Source organism: Somniosus microcephalus, chromosome 25, assembly GCF_052327205.1.
Source record: "Somniosus microcephalus isolate GS21.2 chromosome 25, FLI_Smic_1.0, whole genome shotgun sequence".
Lineage (NCBI taxonomy): Eukaryota > Metazoa > Chordata > Chondrichthyes > Squaliformes > Somniosidae > Somniosus > Somniosus microcephalus.
The window spans coordinates 29142728-29159751 of NC_141011.1; the positions used below are offsets into that span (position 1 = coordinate 29142728).

Consider the following 17024-nt stretch of genomic DNA (forward strand, 5'->3'; position numbering starts at 1 on the left):
ACCTCCTTGTGACTGCTCCTAGCTGTTAGGCACGGCTTCAGAGTAGATGCATAGGACCACGTAGAGTTCAATGACAGGGGACAATATTCAGCAGGGTATGGCCCTGTTTTGGATATCCCCTTAAATATCACGAAAGCACACTATTCTGAAGCAATGAAGGTCAGTGCATGTGACAATCATAGTTTCGTGAGAACATGTTGCTCTGCATATCCTCCAGAACAGTAGAGACTCAATTTCCACAAAATCAGAAAGGAGTATATTTATTCATTAAAATACAGATACAGTGGAATTCTGTTAGATACAATAGGAAAGAAGAAACACATTTACTGTATTTATGTAAAGGTAACATCAATACTAGTGCTGACTATAAGTGAGGAAAACATTAGAATGGGGTAAAAATGAGCTATCAAGAACTTCCCAGAATTTCTTTTCCAAAATGGCATGCTCTGTACTGTGTGTGGATTCAAGTGCACATATAGACTCAAAATAAATCTCAAATATCCTGTAACATCCATGATTCACCAACACTGTTCTATCTGACAAACATGTGTAGTTATCCTCTCTTGCACTTGTAGAGGCTAGCAGAAGTGGCTATCCGCTTCAATGACTGACCTTGCTAAAAGTGCGGAACAAGAACTTCAGCAGTAGGAAACTAAGCGTCAGCATTGGATTGATGATTCCTTCCTTTACAACACCTTGTTCACCGCCCCCACCCCCACCCCCAAACTGAGACTGAAGGGGGGGAAAATTCGGTTGCTTTGCGCCTCCCGTTAGCACCTAAGAGGGCGCTAATGGGGTGCAAAGCAACTAGCGCCTGGGCGCGGTGCCACCAATGCCTCCCGCGAAATTCAGCAGGAGGTTAGCGGTGGCGGTAACTGTTAGCGCCCTGTGGCGCTGCGCCGCTGGCGATGATGTCATCACCATACGCAGTGCCCCGCTCGTGCCCCGGCTGCGATCTTCGGTAGTGTCCCCTGACTTACCGCCGGACGCTATGTCCGATGGGGGCAGGGGGGCCTACCTGCGACCGGGGCGGCGCTAGTTAAAGGGGAAGTGGTGGGCGGCCATTTTTGTCGCTGGCCGCCTGCCAGCACCTGCTCCTGTTGCTGTCCCCAGTCCCCGTGAAGCCCCCCCCCCCCGCGGGGTGCCGGCAGCTCTCCGTGAGCCCGGCACTCTTTTAATAAGGGGAGGAAGGCCTGCAGTACCGTGGCGCGACATGCCGCAGCGCCATTGCCTCGCAGCACCCCAAGAGGGACGCGGGGCGCTTCCAGAAGAGCCCCTCCTCCCTCTCGGGGCGCTACCTGGAAAAATTGGCTGCGGGAGTGTGCCCCGCTGAAGTTAGCGCCCCAAAGGGGGTGCGACTCAACTTTTCCCCCAAGATGTTTTAGAGAGGACAGCACCATTTGCAATTAATGAGTATGGTGAAGAGCATAACACAATGTGAAACTGCAGCATAGTTGTGTCATCTTGTTTGATCAGATTGTGTGTGTGGGAGGAGTAAGTGTGAACCCTCAAAACCCTTGACTAATGATGTATGTCTCAGATGTAAAACCATGGAAAGCCTCTAAGCCCTGTAATTTCATTGTCTACTTTCAAGAGAATTCATGACAACTCTATGTGTTCTCAACAAGGTTAATTGAAATTCCTCGAAGCAATAAGCTTGAATCAGAAGAATGCCTGGTGCTGTGGCATAAGAGTGTCATTATACAGAATGATCTGGTGCTGTTCTTAATACAATATGTGTTAATATTTAGAGTGAGGTGCTGGCACCCAGGAAACTATGTCAAGTAATAATGAAAATGAATGAAACTCAAGTTTTACAGTGTAGAAGGAAGATGGTTAAGGGGGTCCTCATCAAGGTATATTTGTTAAATGGTATAGACAAGATAAATGTGGAATATTAATTTGAAGTAAACCAAGAAAGTAAGACCAGAGGACATAATTTAAATGAATGAAAAATAAATTTAGGAAGAACTTCTGTACTTAAAAAGTAATAAAGTAATAAATGTTTGCAATAATCTGCCAGGTATTAGGGCAAAAGCATTGGGTTATTCAAAATACAACTGGCTGCTATAATGAGAAAGTTTGTGGACTACAGAAAGAAAGAACAAACTTGCATTTATATAGCACCTGTCATGACCTCAGGATACCCAAAGCACTTCAAAGCCAATGAAGTATTTCTTTTTTGAAGTGTAGTCACTGTTCTAATGTAGGGAAATGTAGCAGCTAATTGCACACAGCAAAGTCCCACAAACAGCTATGGGATAAATGACTTGATAATCTATTTTGGTTGTGGTGGTGGTTGAGAAATATTTGTAGGCCATGACACCAGGAGAGCTCCCTTGCTGTCCTTCAAATAGTGCCATAGGATCTTTAAAGTCCACTAGAGAGGGCAGACAGGACCTCGGTTCAATTCACACTATGGTAAGTCTGTGGAGTGGGGATTGAACCGATGGCCGTCTGACCCAAAGGCAAGGCCAAGACCTTAATAGGATGAGCTTTCATGGTTTTTTATCATCCATAGCTTCTTATTTTATCAAAAGATCGTGGATGTACCGGTTGCAATAAATACGTTATAAAGAGTTAACTTTGCCATCGTCAGAGATGAACAGAAGCTGTTTTTATTGTAAATTGCTTTTGGAGTGAAGAATCGGCAATAAGAGCTGAGAACCCGTAGGCTTATCTGGACACAGTAACACCACTGATTAAAGGGACGGCTCAGACCCAGTTGCCATAAGCTTAGTTTAGTTGTCTGAATAAAGGCATTACCGCTCTCCCCACCCCCCCCCCCACCTGCCCCCCACCCCGCCACCACCACCTGTGGCCACAGTTATCATTTCACAGGGTTAGCACTCTGACCAGGTATGCTTTTTGGTCTGATGATTAAATTATTTTATTGAAGGTTTTTAAGCATTTACAACATCAGAGGAGCACCCTGCAGTTACACCATCGCTAGAACTGCAGTCTTATGGTAAGATGGCAGCATCATGACTTAAGTGGAGAGTCACACATTGATTTTTGGGCATATTATAGAATTTTAATTTTCATCTATGAAAAAGGGACAGGACTGTTGGATGTATTGGCCTTTTCCTATTCCTGAAGAGCTTTATATCCTTATGTTCTGGAACCATTCCTCTATAATGCTATTAGCAACATACACTCTCTTTTACACTTGTCTAAGTCACGGAAATTAATCTCTTGTTAAATAACAAAATACAGTGTAATGATGCAAATCTATATACAAAACACATATACAGGAAAATTAAACCTAGGAGGGGTCAACTGATAAGAAATGCTACCGATGTTACTGATCTTTATGCCTTACAGTACAAGACCATTCACACACTCAGAGCATTGATTATCACCATTATCATCTCCATATAATGAACCTATCAGCCATTACGGAACAGGTAAGCATTCAAATAGGTCTGCCACTGTATTGTGAGTCGTAGATTAGTAATGGATACATAATATAAATGGAATTACTAAATAATGTGATAGAAGGTGTCAAATATCTTATTGCACAGGCTTTGCTTAATGTTTCCATGCTTACAAGAGTTGAGATGATATTTTACAATGGTACGTTGGCAGGGTGCAGTGTTAAACAAACACCAGCACATGCTGCATTCTGCATTACTGATACACTACTACTGGCATTAACAAACACCACCCCGCATTACCATGAAGTAGCTCTCATCCCTCCCTGCTCAGATCTTAATCTCAGTTCTGAAAGTCTGTTGCACATGCTCAGTGTGCTTGGCTGGGTGCCTCTTCGCTTTAATTGTCAGCGTCCCATCGTCACCCAAGGCGGACGTCACAGAGGTGGGGTCCACATCGTCTGGTAGCTGACATTTGTGTGTGAACGTGTTCATTACAGTTCCATCTGCAGCAAGCTGAAAATGAAAGACATTTGCTTTATAGGCATTTGAGCATTTGGAAACTGCGGGCCTACTCCCACATTTGGACAGACTCACTCTTGCCTCAAGGGTATTGGCAGTGATGGGAATGAGCAGCATTTTTCTTGTTGGGAGCACAAGGGCTGTCAATTTTGAAGACATTTTCAATGTTACATAATGGTGTCACACCAAAGGCATGAGAGTCTTTAACATTTTAATTGTTTTGGTGTTAAATTACAAATGTTGCTAGTGCCAAATGCAATGAATAATGTGATTTGCTCACCCCACCTTTATAAGACACTGGTATGTTGGAGAGGTCCAACGAAGGCCAAGGAGGGTGATTCTAGAACTGAGCGTGCTAAAGGGTGAATTTTCTTTTTGTGCACTCTGGGAACAGAGCCTCATCCACCAGCAGCACATTTTGGGAAATCACCTGTGGCAGCCCATGATTTTCATAGAAACATAGAAACATAGAAGATAGGAGCAGGAGTAGGCCATTCGGCCCCTCTAGCCTGCTCCGCCATTCAATGAGATCATGGCTGATCATCCAAATTCAGTACCTTGTCCCTGCCTTCTCCCCATATCCCTTGATCCCTTTAGCCTTAAGAAATATATCTAACTCCTTCTTGAATATATTTAATGAATTTGCCTCAACTGCCTTCTGTGGTAGAGAATTCCACAGGTTCACCACTCTCTGGGTGAAGAAATTCCTCCTCATCTCTGTCCTAAATGGCTTACCTCTTATCCTTAGACTGTGACCCCTGGTTCTGGACTCCCCCGCCATCGGGAACATCCTTCCTGCATCTAGTCTGTCTAGTCCTGTTAGAATTTTATAAGTTTCAATGAGATCCCCTCTCATTCTTCTAAACTCCAGCGAGTATAAGCCCAATCGACCCAATCTCTCCTCATACATCATTCTTGCCATCCCAGGTATCAGTCTGGTGAATCTTCGCTGCACTCCCTCCATGGCAAGAACATCCTTCCTCAGATAAGGTGACCAAAACTGCACACAATACTCAAGGTGTGGTCTCATCAAGGCCCTGTACAACTGCAGCAAGACATCCTTGTTCCTGTACTTGAACCCTCTCGCTACAAAGGCCAACATACCATTTGCCTTCTTAACCGCCTGCTGCACCTGCATGCTTACCTTCAGCGACTGGTGCACAAGGACACCTAGGTCTCGTTGCACTTCCCCTTCTCCCAATCTATTGCCATTCAGATAATAATCTGCCTTCCTGTTTTTGCCACCAGAGTGGATAACCTCACATTTATCCACATTATATTGCATCTGCCATGCATCTGCCCAATCACCCAACCTGTCCAAATCATACTGGAGTTTCTCGGCATTTCTGCCTATTAAAATTAACAGATAGAAAATTGTGGGCTGTGCATGCTCAATTTCCCAATATGTGATTTCAGCAGATAATGCTTAGTGCCAGTTGTGTGCAAGCAGAACATTTACCCTTAAGTGTGTATTTGTTTAATTTGTTCCTGGGATGTCACTGGCACTGGTAAGGCTGTATTTATTAACAGGTCCTAGTTACCTTACACAGTGGGTACTCGCGCCCTGGAGATGGAGCACACGGTGTCCGCCGGCACGCTCGAGACCTTCCGCGACCGGTGGGCACCGGAGGGACTGGAGTGCATCATCACCCCCGGCAACAAAATTTTGATTTAACTTGTTAAGTTAACTTTAATGTTTTTTTGTTAAGTTACAGTTTTATTGTTTGCATAAGATAGTACTCAGTGGGTACAGTAGCCTAATGGTTATAGGCTTAGACCAGTAACCCAGAGTTTGTGAGTTCATATTCCCACTATGGCAAGTTGGAAATTGGATTGAATAAACCTGGTAATCTGCACTGGCACCAGAAAATTATTGTGAAAACTGCTGGATTATTGAAGTATCCAGCTATTTCACTAATGTCCTTCAGGGGGTGGCAGAACTGTTCTGAAGTTCATGTGACTCCAGCTCCATGCTTTGTGGTTGACTTTTAATGCCCTCAGAGCAACTAGGGATGTACAACAAATACTGCCGTACCAATGTTGCTCGCATCCCAAGAACAAATGATTAAAATGTGGTGGGCATTCTTCTTGCAATTTTTTTTTTACAAACGAGTGCCTTGCTAGCCCACTTCAGATAATATTAAGAGATAACTACATTGGAAGTCGAATCATATGTAAGCCTCACCAGGAAGGGATAGCAGGCTCCTTTCCCTGCAGGACATTTAGTTATTAAAAGACACCATGTGGGAAAAATTCAGTTGGTTTGCGCCTCACATTAGCGCCTTAAGAGGGCGCTAATGGGGCGCAAAGCAACTAGCGCCCGTGTGCGGCGATGTTTGCGCCGCTCACGAAATTAACTAGACATTTTGCGGCGGCACTAAACACTACCGCCACGATCTCCTGCGCCGGCAGATCGTGACGTCAGTCGAGTGCGCAACGCCCCGGTAGCACCCCGGACCGGATATTGAGTGGCGCCCCCTGCCGCTAGCAATGACAGGTTGAGGGGAGCGTTTTGCAGTCAGGAAGGGAATGGGGGAGCGCTATTTAAAGGCGACCGCTTCCTGCCTTTTTTTGTTGGTGACATTTTTGCACCACGCATTCTGAGAGAGAGAGACTTCTGGAGAGATTCAATGCTGTGTGAAGGAGTTTTGGGTACTGAGCAGCACTTTGCAGGTTCATTTTGATTTGCCCTTCCTTGTATCGATTTAGAAGAGACTGTGAGGGCTGCACTCTGAGCTCTTTCCCTGGGTCTCTCCATTGTTCTTTCCAGCAGATTTGATGTACAGGTCTCTCCAGGCCGAGATTCAAGGCTGCAATGAGCAGGATGTGGATGGAGAGCAGGATCAACCCTCTCCTTTAAGAGCTAGCCGGCGCCATTGTGTCTATGTTCCATTGCTGACTGACATCACATAAGCTTTGCCAGTGCTCTGAGGTAGCTCCTCGGCCTTTGTGCCTTAAGAGAGGTGTGTAGCGCCTGATTTAGCGCTCCAATCAACTCCAGGGGCGATAAAAGCCAAGTTTGCAGTCGGAGGCGATAATTAGCGGCAGGCGCTAAACTTTGCGCATGGCCAATAAGCACGCCCCAAACGGGGCGATACTGAATTTTCCCCCCATGAGTTGAGTTTATTTTCAAGCGTGAAATAATGATTGAGCAACTATGATTCATTTTCTTAAAATGCTGATGCTCTATAAAGGTGGAGGTTAGGGAGGGACCTCATTGAGGTGAATAGAATATTAAACTGTGCAGGTAAGATAAGCCAAAAATATTACTTTTTTTTTAAAGCCAGAAAGTAGGACCAGGAAAGAGGAAATAAATTTAAGTTTGTGAAAAATAAATTTAAAACAGATCTTAGGAAAAATTATTTACTCAAAGATTGCTAAATGTTTGGAATAATGTCAGACAGCATAATAGATGCAAAATCATTGGAGATTTTCAAAATGTAGTTGGATGCTGTAATTGGTGAGCTGGGGTACTGGGGAAATGTGCTTTGATGGGCTTTAGGCTTTTTTTGTTTTTAACTGTTTTATATAAGACCACTTCCTGCAAATGAGGAGTGCTGCAGAAATGCAAGTTGTTGTTATGGTGTGGATGTAAGCAGATTTATTTAATGGCATCATGAGTGCAAAACTGGAGGACTGGTACAAGATGGAGTGACACAATATGAATCTTCTTAAGGAGGCACAACCATGTATAAAGGATTTGGGAGAAGCACTGGGGCAGTTCCAGGATGGCGCTGGCGCTGGGGTCGGGGGTGGGACCTATTCCTGTATAACCCATGGGAACAAATGGCCTTGCCAGTCGTTGCGCCCATGTTATACAGCAGCCAACGTGTGGAAGATGCTCCCATGACAGGCGGAGAATGCGCCGAGCTGACCAGAGGAGGGGGTTTTGGGCGGGAACGCTCACACTTGATAGACTCGTCAGAACGGGCTCGACTCCGGCAGCTAGGCCACTCGTTGCCTTTACAAAACGAGAGATTGTGAGCTTTTTTTACCCCCGCCAAAAATCCGGGTCCGTTACCGCTGTGCCTCACTTTCCCCTCACATGACCCGCCCTCCAGCAGACACCCGCCCCCCGCACACGTCTTTTCAGCGGTTCCGGGGCCGGTATCTCGGTGGGAATTTGCGGTCGAGGTGGAGAATCACCGTGAGCCGAGCCAGGCCTGAGGAGAAGGCGCTGGGCGGGTTGCTGCCAGGCGGCGGACTGAAGCTTCATTTATTTATACAGGAAAATGTCTTTTTAGATGCTGACAGGCTGCCAACATTTTCTGCCCCTTTTTGTGTAAAATGTTAAGCTGACACAAGTTCCCTGAAACAATTTGGTGAAGGAAGTATTTGGTTCCAACGAATAGGAAACTTTTTTTTAATGCAGTGAGCTGTGATCTGGAATGCACTGCCTGAAAGGGCGGTGGCAATAGATTCAACAATAACTTTCAAAAGGGAATTGGCTAAATACTGGAAGGGGAAAAATTTGCAAGGTTGTGGGAAAAGAGCATGGGAGTGGAACTAATTGGGAGCTCTTTCAAAGAGCCAGCACAAGTCATGTTGGGCTGAATGGCCTCCTTCTGTGCTGTATCATTCTATGATTCTGTGAATATTTGGCACTTTAGGAAAAACCCCAATTTCAGCTGGAAATGGCTTGAAATCCATTTGGAATGTGCAATTCTTAGAATGAATTCCCAATATCCCCAGATTGAGCATGGTTTTAGTTTGGGCCTTTACTAAATGGGAGGTGAGCTGAGAGCCAGAGTTATTTTTAGAAGTGATGAAATACAGCTCATCTGTTTTTCATTAAGCCTAGTATGTAAAAGAAAAAGTTGAAATTGAGTTAAAGATCTGAGGAAGATAATTAAAAACCCAATGTGATTCAAAATTCATTGCAGGGTGGAGTGGGGGTGGGAAGTGGAGGTAATACACCTCTGTACTCTGCCCTCACACTTTCACCATGTCATGTACCACTGGGCACTGTAAATGTTACTGGTGGTATTTCACATGATGACAACCTTGCAGCAACCTCCTCTGGACAGAGGACAAAACCTCCTTCTGACCAGAAGACAGGGATATGGTGGTTTACAGATGTTGGGCTGTACGGTAGGCTGTGAAAGTTATGGAATGTGTGTTTGAGAGTTGGTCTTAATTGAGCATTATACTGTATGCATGTTGTATGACAGGATAAGGTGTGCAGGAGTTGTTAAAGTGAAAGTCCTTGGGTGTATCAAATACAGTGACTGGAAGCACCAATAGTACAGTAATATATATCCTGAAGGTATGTACAGTTGACCCAACTGAAGCCCAATGAGGATATTCTCTCTTCAGCTGTAAATTTTAGGTATGACAGCGATCAAGAGCTTGATAATGATGCCTTACCTTCTCAGCATGGACTTCAATCTGATTGTTGGAGGTGGTAACAATAATATCTTCAGGTGAGAAGTCGCTCACATCTACTGTGAACTGGTAATTGTCTCCCAGGGTTTTTACGTTCCCCATGTTTCCTGGACGGCCTGTTTGGGGTAAAACACATTGTGCAAACCCATCAGCTATGCTTGTATTTGGGTGAAATGGACAGTGTATGTTTTGTTGGATGAGTTGGACTCTGTCCATTGTAATGGGATGCGGTTCACAGAGGGGCAAATCACTGTATGTAGATGTTTAGTTATTGAGAATTAGTGCTGGAGTCAATTCTATATAAGTGCGATAATAAACCAAACCAACAATTTGGTATCAAATATGTGAATGATATTTACAGCAATATGTTAAAAAGCATGAGTCATTACCATGCCCACATGCCTTTAATTTGAAATCAGCAGTGTGACCTTTCCATCCCATTAACATTCCATCTCCAGGCAGATTATGGAGAACATATTCTTTTCATTCTGATGAAGCAGTAATACATAATAGCAAATGAGTAGGAAGATGCATTTGGAATATGAGTTATCCAAATCGAATTCAGAAGCCTTTAATGGAGCTCACTATACCACAACAGATATAGACAAGATGGAGGTAAACAAACTATGATCCAACAACTTGCATCCACAAACATAGCAAAATTAAACAAAGTAGAGTAGAACTAGTCTAAAATGAGGCCTGGTTATTGGAGTGCCATTTGATTTGTTTTCTTTGTAATGAAATTTTTCTTACTCCTCTTTGTTCTTCTTTGGCTCCCAGTTACTCATTTATCTCTCTATTGTTTTCTCTTCCAATTTTTCTTTTTTTTAATCCTCTTAGCCACCCTTTTCTGAAGGCTGTTAAAATGGTTCTATAGATGCTGGCAGACCTCCAGTGTCTCAACAAAGTGGCCATACTTTATGTGTAAACCTAAGCAGTGAGTGTCAGTGTGCTATTGAATCATGAGGCTTAACACAGCTGACTCTTACCTGACATCCACATACATACTCTTCCAGTAGGTTCACAAGAACGAGATCAGGAGCAGAAATTCCCCTCATCTGTCCCTCAACGTGATGATTCTGAGGCTAACTGTAATACCCCGAGCACCATCCGTATTGAGATTGGCTAACAGCACAAGCCAAAGATTGACCTGGGACCTATCTGGTCTGTGTGATTGTTGCATTACCTGGTGAACTTACCCACTGAACCCTGAGGGATACTCCCTTTTTTTAATATAGCATTCTCTTTATTTCTTTTTTTTCTCTTTCGTACTTATTTAATTCTAATTCCTTTCTAACTTTTCTATATGGACGTCTGTACACGAAAGACACCAAGCAACTTTTGGTGCTCTTGGGGTTCTGTGTGTATGAGGTTTCTCGATGCTTGCTGGATCATTCACTACATATCTCGTAATCTGCAAACTTGAAAATCAGGGTCACACGCCTTAAACATCAGGGACAAAGATTAAAAACCAGGGAGACTTGACTTTACTGTGCAAAGTGTCATAATTATTCAAATAACCTTGAGATTTTCAGATTTTGTACTATCATGTGATTAAAATTAGTTTAATGCATTATTATGGTTTCTACAAATACAGATTAAGAGAACAGCACCTCATCTTCCGATTAGGCACGTTGCAGCCTTCCGGACTCAATATCGAGTTCAACAATTTCAGATCATAACCTCGGCCCCTATTACATTTTAACTTTTTTTTCCCACCCCTTTGTTTTGGGTCTTCCCTTTCCCCCCCCCCCCCACTTTCCTTTTATTTCTCTCTCCCACATGGCAGCTGTCTCTCATCCTGCCAGTACACTTCACACCTAATCTGAGCCGTCTTTTGTCTCCACTGTCCTATTACCATCTCGTCTGGTTTTGAATACCTCTTAATGTCTCTTTACTTCTTTTGTTCTATCGCAGCCCTGCCTTCGATCTATTTCATTTCCTTTCCAGTTTTGAAAAAGGGTTTCGCCCGAAACGTTGACTCTAATTTCTCTCCACGGATGTTGCCTGGCCTGCTGAATTTTTCCAGCATTTTCTGTTGTTATTTCGGATTTCCAGCATCTGCAGTATTTTGCTATCGTTTTACAGATTAAGAGAGTTGTTTACAGATTAATTTGTATTTTGTACACTTGTCAATCAGAAGGATTTACATCTTTCTGTGTTATATAGTACATAGTTTGAGTCTATATGCCATCAAAATACAATAAAGTGTTCCCTCTAACTGAGAAATGTGAAAAAAACAAATTAAGCACATTTTGCTTTACCCCTCAACACTCGTAACTCCAGAAAGAAGTCTAGGACCAATGGTTTTAAACTTGGCAATCATTTTAAAATTTGGAATGTCACTCCGAGGTTGAGACAGCAAGGCAGGATTGAAATTCACAGTTGAAAAGTACCTTAAATTATCGCCGCATGCTCAGTTTTTACCATGTGCGTTTTCGCTGTCGTCCTCTCAATCTGCTACTCCAGTATGAGACCCGCTGGTTCATGCTCTAGTCTTAGACTAATCTTGTACTTTAGTTAGCTTTCTGCCCCTAGGTTAGTATACAGTTAACATCCATAGAATTTTTTCTTATTTTGCATAATCATGTTTAGGTGTTTTAATTTGTCCCTAACATTTATTAGGGTAATTAAATGAATATACGTACATATGCATAACCATACGTGTTCAGACAAATGCACACATTTCCAAAATAAGCTAATGTATAGCAACACTCATTTCAAAGTATGAATTTGATTAATTTGAATCTGGCAAGAAACTTTCATTTAATTTTATCTGCCTTGATTGTATATTTATCTTTTTCAAAGATTTTAAGCTTTTGCCCAGCTATAATCCCCTGGGAGTCCTCAAAATGCTCTAGGTCACAATCACTCCATTTTTCTGTGATTTATTGATCATTATTTTCTGTTTCTGTGAAATTAGATCTTTGTTTTGTGTGTGCATTTTTTTTCAGGAGATGTAAGCCTCAACTTCAAATTTTAAATAGCAGTATTAATTTAAATAAAACTAGGACAGCACTTCAATTCTTCAGTGCGTTTTGGTGTTGGTAAAATGGTGCATTTGTTGCTCTGGACAGTTCTCACTTGCCTGAAAATCCCAGTTGCTCATTTCGTGGCCTCAAGAAGCTTCCATGGAGGATTGAGGACTTTTCAAACTCGTCCCCAAAGAGACCCCTTGTTTTATCCATGCACTGATCCAAGCTCGGACCCGAGGAAGAGGAGGAGGAAGTGGTGTTCTGATGAAAGCAACGCTCAGATCTGAAAGCAGTCGAGGATTTTACACTCATGGAAGGCAGATGAACTTTTAATCTCAAATATCAAATTCAGCAGCACACACGTTCTAGCAACCCTCAATGGTCAGGTAATACTGGATACGCTTCCGAAGACTGAATCGTCTTTTGTGCTCCGATGGTATTCTACTGTGCTTTTATACAGACTCCTGCCAACTAGCCTGACTGCTGATGTCAAAACTTGATGTTAATTTTAGCTCTGGCCACATCAGGCATGCAGTTGTGAAAATTCTAACAGATGAAAGGTCGGCAGAGTCCTCCAAACAAACGGAGTGATCCAGGAATGTGTCCTCATAGCACGCATTCCAGCCCAGCTCAATGGAGAACCTAAAAAAGCAATTTGACTCCTAGCAATGCAATTCTTGTTAAAGCTGCAGCTCTGCTATCCCAAAACTGGAAAATTCTTTATTTAGACTTGGGGGGTGAAATTCCCCTGAAGGGCCATTTGGGGCGCTAACTGCAAAAAGTTTGAAAAGTTCGCGCCCAGCGCTAATGATTCCAAACCTCACCTAAATTCCCTGATGTCGCCCCAGGAAGGGAGAGGGGCGCTAATGTCCTCAGTGCGGCGCTGCAGGGGCGCTAACACCAGAGAGCTGCCGAATTTCAGTTGAGTTTCAAACAGATTTGAGCGCTCACGCTGCTTCTTTGCACCTCTTAAAGGGGAGGTCCGATCATTCAGCAGATGCTCATTTGCAGCTTTGCTTGCTTCAAGGAGAACAGACACATACTGCAGACCCTTTTCATTGCTCTGAGAAGAACTGCCTAATAACCAACAAATCACACCCTAATGCAAATGAAGATTCTTTATTCAGCAGCAAACTCTGAAATCTCAAAAATGCTTCCAATAATCAAAAGGGCTCTCGGCTTCTGAGCAGCAAAAAGTTTGGTGTCCCGGCCGACACAAACAACAACCAGAAGTGGACGCCTCTAAATAGCGCTCCTCCACAGGCCTTCTGACTGGAAAACGCCTGCCGAACCTGTTGCTAAAAAAACAGAGGTGCACAGGCAGGCGAAAAATGGGAATTTTGCATTGGAAGCGCTAACGGGGTGATGCGCCTGGAGATGACATCATGATCTCTGGGCGCAGAAGATCGGGGCGAAAACCAGTAGCGCCGCTACTAACCTCCTGCCGAATTTCGCAGGAGGCGCAGTTATCGCCTCGGTGGGGGGGGCGCAAAGCCATTTGCGCCTCGTTAGCGCCTCCCATTGGAGGCACAAGCGAGGGGAATTTCACCCCCCTAGTATCCGATTGGGACAATTGTGAAGATTCGAGAAAAGTCTGACATGACCTTTTGAACATAAATGGCTGTGCATTCAGTCAATAAAGTTGTTAGGAAAGTTGCAACTCATTTAAACAATTCCTACAGAACAGCTGAATGAAAAATCTCTGGTTACATTCTGTCATGAATGTTTCACAAGCTGTGAAATACACTGTCAAAAGCCTTATCATTTCAAACAAGTTCATGTTTAAAGCAGTAGAACATGGGGAGCATGAATGTGATATCGTTCAGAAGTTCGATTTGAACTTGGATCTTAGGGTTTTGAATTCTGATCTTTGTGAAGCTGAATCTGAATATCCATTCTGATCATACTGATTAGTGCTTGGAACGCCAGGGATACAGATAGAGCTCACTGCTATGGAGACACAACATTTTCTAAATGACCACCAGGAAAAATGTATGGATATTGGGCTATCGGGGATTGGGCAACTAATCTCTGCTTTACTAATCTCTTTCCACCAGACCAGGTTAAATAGAAGATTAAATAAAAGAAAATGGAAGTGGTGGCATACATGCATGAAAGGACAGTCTGTGAAGAGATAAGCCAACCTGAATAGGTAGTTGTGAATAAATAAAATGTATCTGACTAGGTGACATTTCTGATCTCCTGCACCTACTACTGATGGAGGGATCTGAAGAAGCAACATGTAGGAAAAATGGGAGAAGGAAAATGCTTATGACAATCATAAAGGTTTATGGCACTCAAAGAACATTTTCAACCTATTAGGATGTTTGATTGCACTTCTAATGAAACAGATTGATTTAGAAATGCATGATTGTATATATACACTAGGGATGAGGGATTACAGTTAATGTGGATAGACTGGAGAAGCTGGGGTTGTTCTCCTTAGAGCAGAGAAGGCTAAGAGGAGATTTGATAGAGGTGTTTAAAATAAGAAAGATTTAGATAGTGTAAATAAAGAGAAACTGTTTCCAACGGCTGAAGGGTCGAAAACAAGAGGGCACAGATTTAAGGTGATTGGCAAAAGAACCAAAGGCGACATGAGTAAAAACTTTTTTATGCAATGTGTGGTTAAGATTTGGAATGCACTGCCTGATCGGGCGGTGGATACGGATTCAATAGTAGCCTTCAAAAGGAAATTGGATAAATACTTGAAGGAGGAAAAATATTGCAAGGATATGGGGAAAGAGTGGGGAAGTGGGGCTAACTGGATTGCTCTTCGAAAGATCAGTATCATCACTCGATGACTCGATGGGCCGAATGGCCTCCTTCTGTGCTGTACTATTCTATGATTCTATACATAAATACTGTACTTGCTGAGAGGAGGGGAAGCTTCTTTTTAGGACAAGACTTCATTACACCTCAGGGTGCGGTGACTTGATTTAAGAGAAAGTAAGGATTCTGTTGCGTCAGTCTGAGTTTTACTTCTTCAAGAGAAGTAGATGATCCAGCTAGGCTTTATCAGCTTCATATAAGAAGAGGCAGTCAAGATATGAGAAGACGGTGACCAAAGTTAAAGTGCTGAAACGAATGCTATTATTCGCTGCTGGCTAGCCATTCCATTGCTGTTCCACCAAAGTTGTTGAAACCAGCCTACTGGAGAGCACACAGAATAGCGACCCAGATATTGGGTGGTAGCGGAAAGCGGGCGGTTGTGAATCGGCTGCCCGTTTTACACTGCCCGGTTTTCTTTTCCATTGATTTCAATTGATCACATTGTTCATGCATTTGTAATTTTTAATGATATCCACGTTCAAACATATGCAGTAACCCTGGCTTTCCACCAGTGATGATACTGAACTTTCAGAAAAGGCTCATCACAGTAATACTGCCTGGAAGCATTAAGATTCAAACCCACTTTCTAATCCTCTATATTTTAAGTACCTTAATGCTTGGTATGATTATGGAAACAAAAAATTTGTAGAGTTTATAGTATAAGGATTAAAAAAACAAGAAAAGTTATCTTATTGTTGAAGTATAATATAGACTCTCGGTGCTGCTCTTGATTGGGGCCTTCATAGCCTGGACTTTTTCCACCTCCAAAAGATGGAGAGGAGTATAGATACAAGAAATCTAAAATGTACTTTTGACAATGATTGGAATGTGAGTCACTCAAAGAAAGTTCCTTCAATCTATTGAGATGGCTGATTGTTGTCGTCTTCTTCTTCTTCTTAGGCAGTCCCTCGGAACCGAGGATGACTTGCTTCCACATTAAAAATGAGTTCGCAGGTGACTGATGAGTCCAATGCGGGACCTACAGTCTCTGTCACAGGTGGGGCAGACAGTGGTTGAAGGGGCGGGTGGGTGGGGTGCTTGGGTTGACGTGCGCTCCTTGCGCTTGGCTTCCGCTTGCTCCCGGCGAAGAGACTCGAGGTGTTTGGTGCCTTCCCGGATGCTTCTCCTCCACTTTGTGCGGTCTTGGGCCAGGGATTCCCAGGTGTCGGTGGGGATGTTACACTTTTTCAAGGAGGCTTTAAGGGTGTCTTTGAAGCATTTCCTATGCTCACCTGGGGCTCTCTTACCGTGCCGGAGCTCCGAGTAGAGCGCTTGTTTTGGGAGTCTCGTATCGGGCATGCGGACAATGTGACCCGTCCAGCAGAGCTGATCGAGCGTGGTCAGAGCTTCGATGCTGGGGATGTTGGCCTGAGCAAGAACACTGACAGTGTGCTAGTGCAGCCTTCGGTCGCCTGAGGAAGAGAGTGTTTGAAGACCAGGACCTCAAACCTGGCACTAAGCTCATGGTCTACAGAGCAGCAGTGATACCCGCCCTGCTGTATACCTCAGAGACATGGACCATGTACAGCAGGCACCTCAAATCCATTGGCAGGATAGGCGCACCAACGTCGAGTGTTCTCGCTCAGGCCAACATCCTCATGGCTGATTATACTGTTACTCTGATGGAAGTGCACACGCTCTGTGTCATTCTTGGTGTAATGGAGGGACTGATCTCTGCTCCTGCTTGGATGTGTCTGTATATTGAGCTTCTATAATTGTTGTAGGAGATTCACATTCAATATAAAATTATTTTGTGGGTTAGACATAGTAAACAGAACCATAAAATTTCACAGAATAAAGGAGTTGCCTGGGCAGCCTTTGTTCCCTATTAAAAGTTCAGGGGGCGAAATTACCCTCGTTTGCACCTCTGATGGGAGGCGTTAACGGGGAGCAAATGGCTTTGCGCCCCCTGAGGCGATAACCGCACCTCCCGCGA

General features: G+C 43.5%; 1 protein-coding gene across 1 annotated transcript; it reads right to left on the minus strand.

The window, feature by feature from the left end:
- Window positions 1-244: 244 nt before the first annotated feature.
- hspb7 (heat shock protein family B (small) member 7) lies at window positions 245-12698 on the minus strand. Its single transcript, XM_085967002.1, has 3 exons — window positions 12370-12698; window positions 9264-9397; window positions 245-3890 (listed from the first exon to the last, which is right to left on the minus strand). The coding sequence occupies exons 1-3, from the start codon at window positions 12566-12568 to the stop codon at window positions 3705-3707; spliced, it is 519 nt and encodes a 172-aa protein (XP_085823128.1). The 5' UTR covers window positions 12569-12698; the 3' UTR covers window positions 245-3704.
- Window positions 12699-17024: the final 4326 nt, after the last annotated feature.

Coding starts and splice junctions, on each gene's coding strand:
- hspb7 (XM_085967002.1), bottom strand. CDS start 12,568: ATGAGTGTAAAATCCTCGACTGCTTTCAGATCTGAGCGTTGCTTTCAT. Junction 9,398..12,369: donor TGAGCAACTGGGATTTTCAG/GCAAGTGAGAAC, acceptor TACCCCAAACAG/GCCGTCCAGGAAACATGGGG. Junction 3,891..9,263: donor TTGAAGTCCATGCTGAGAAG/GTAAGGCATCAT, acceptor TTTCATTTTCAG/CTTGCTGCAGATGGAACTGT.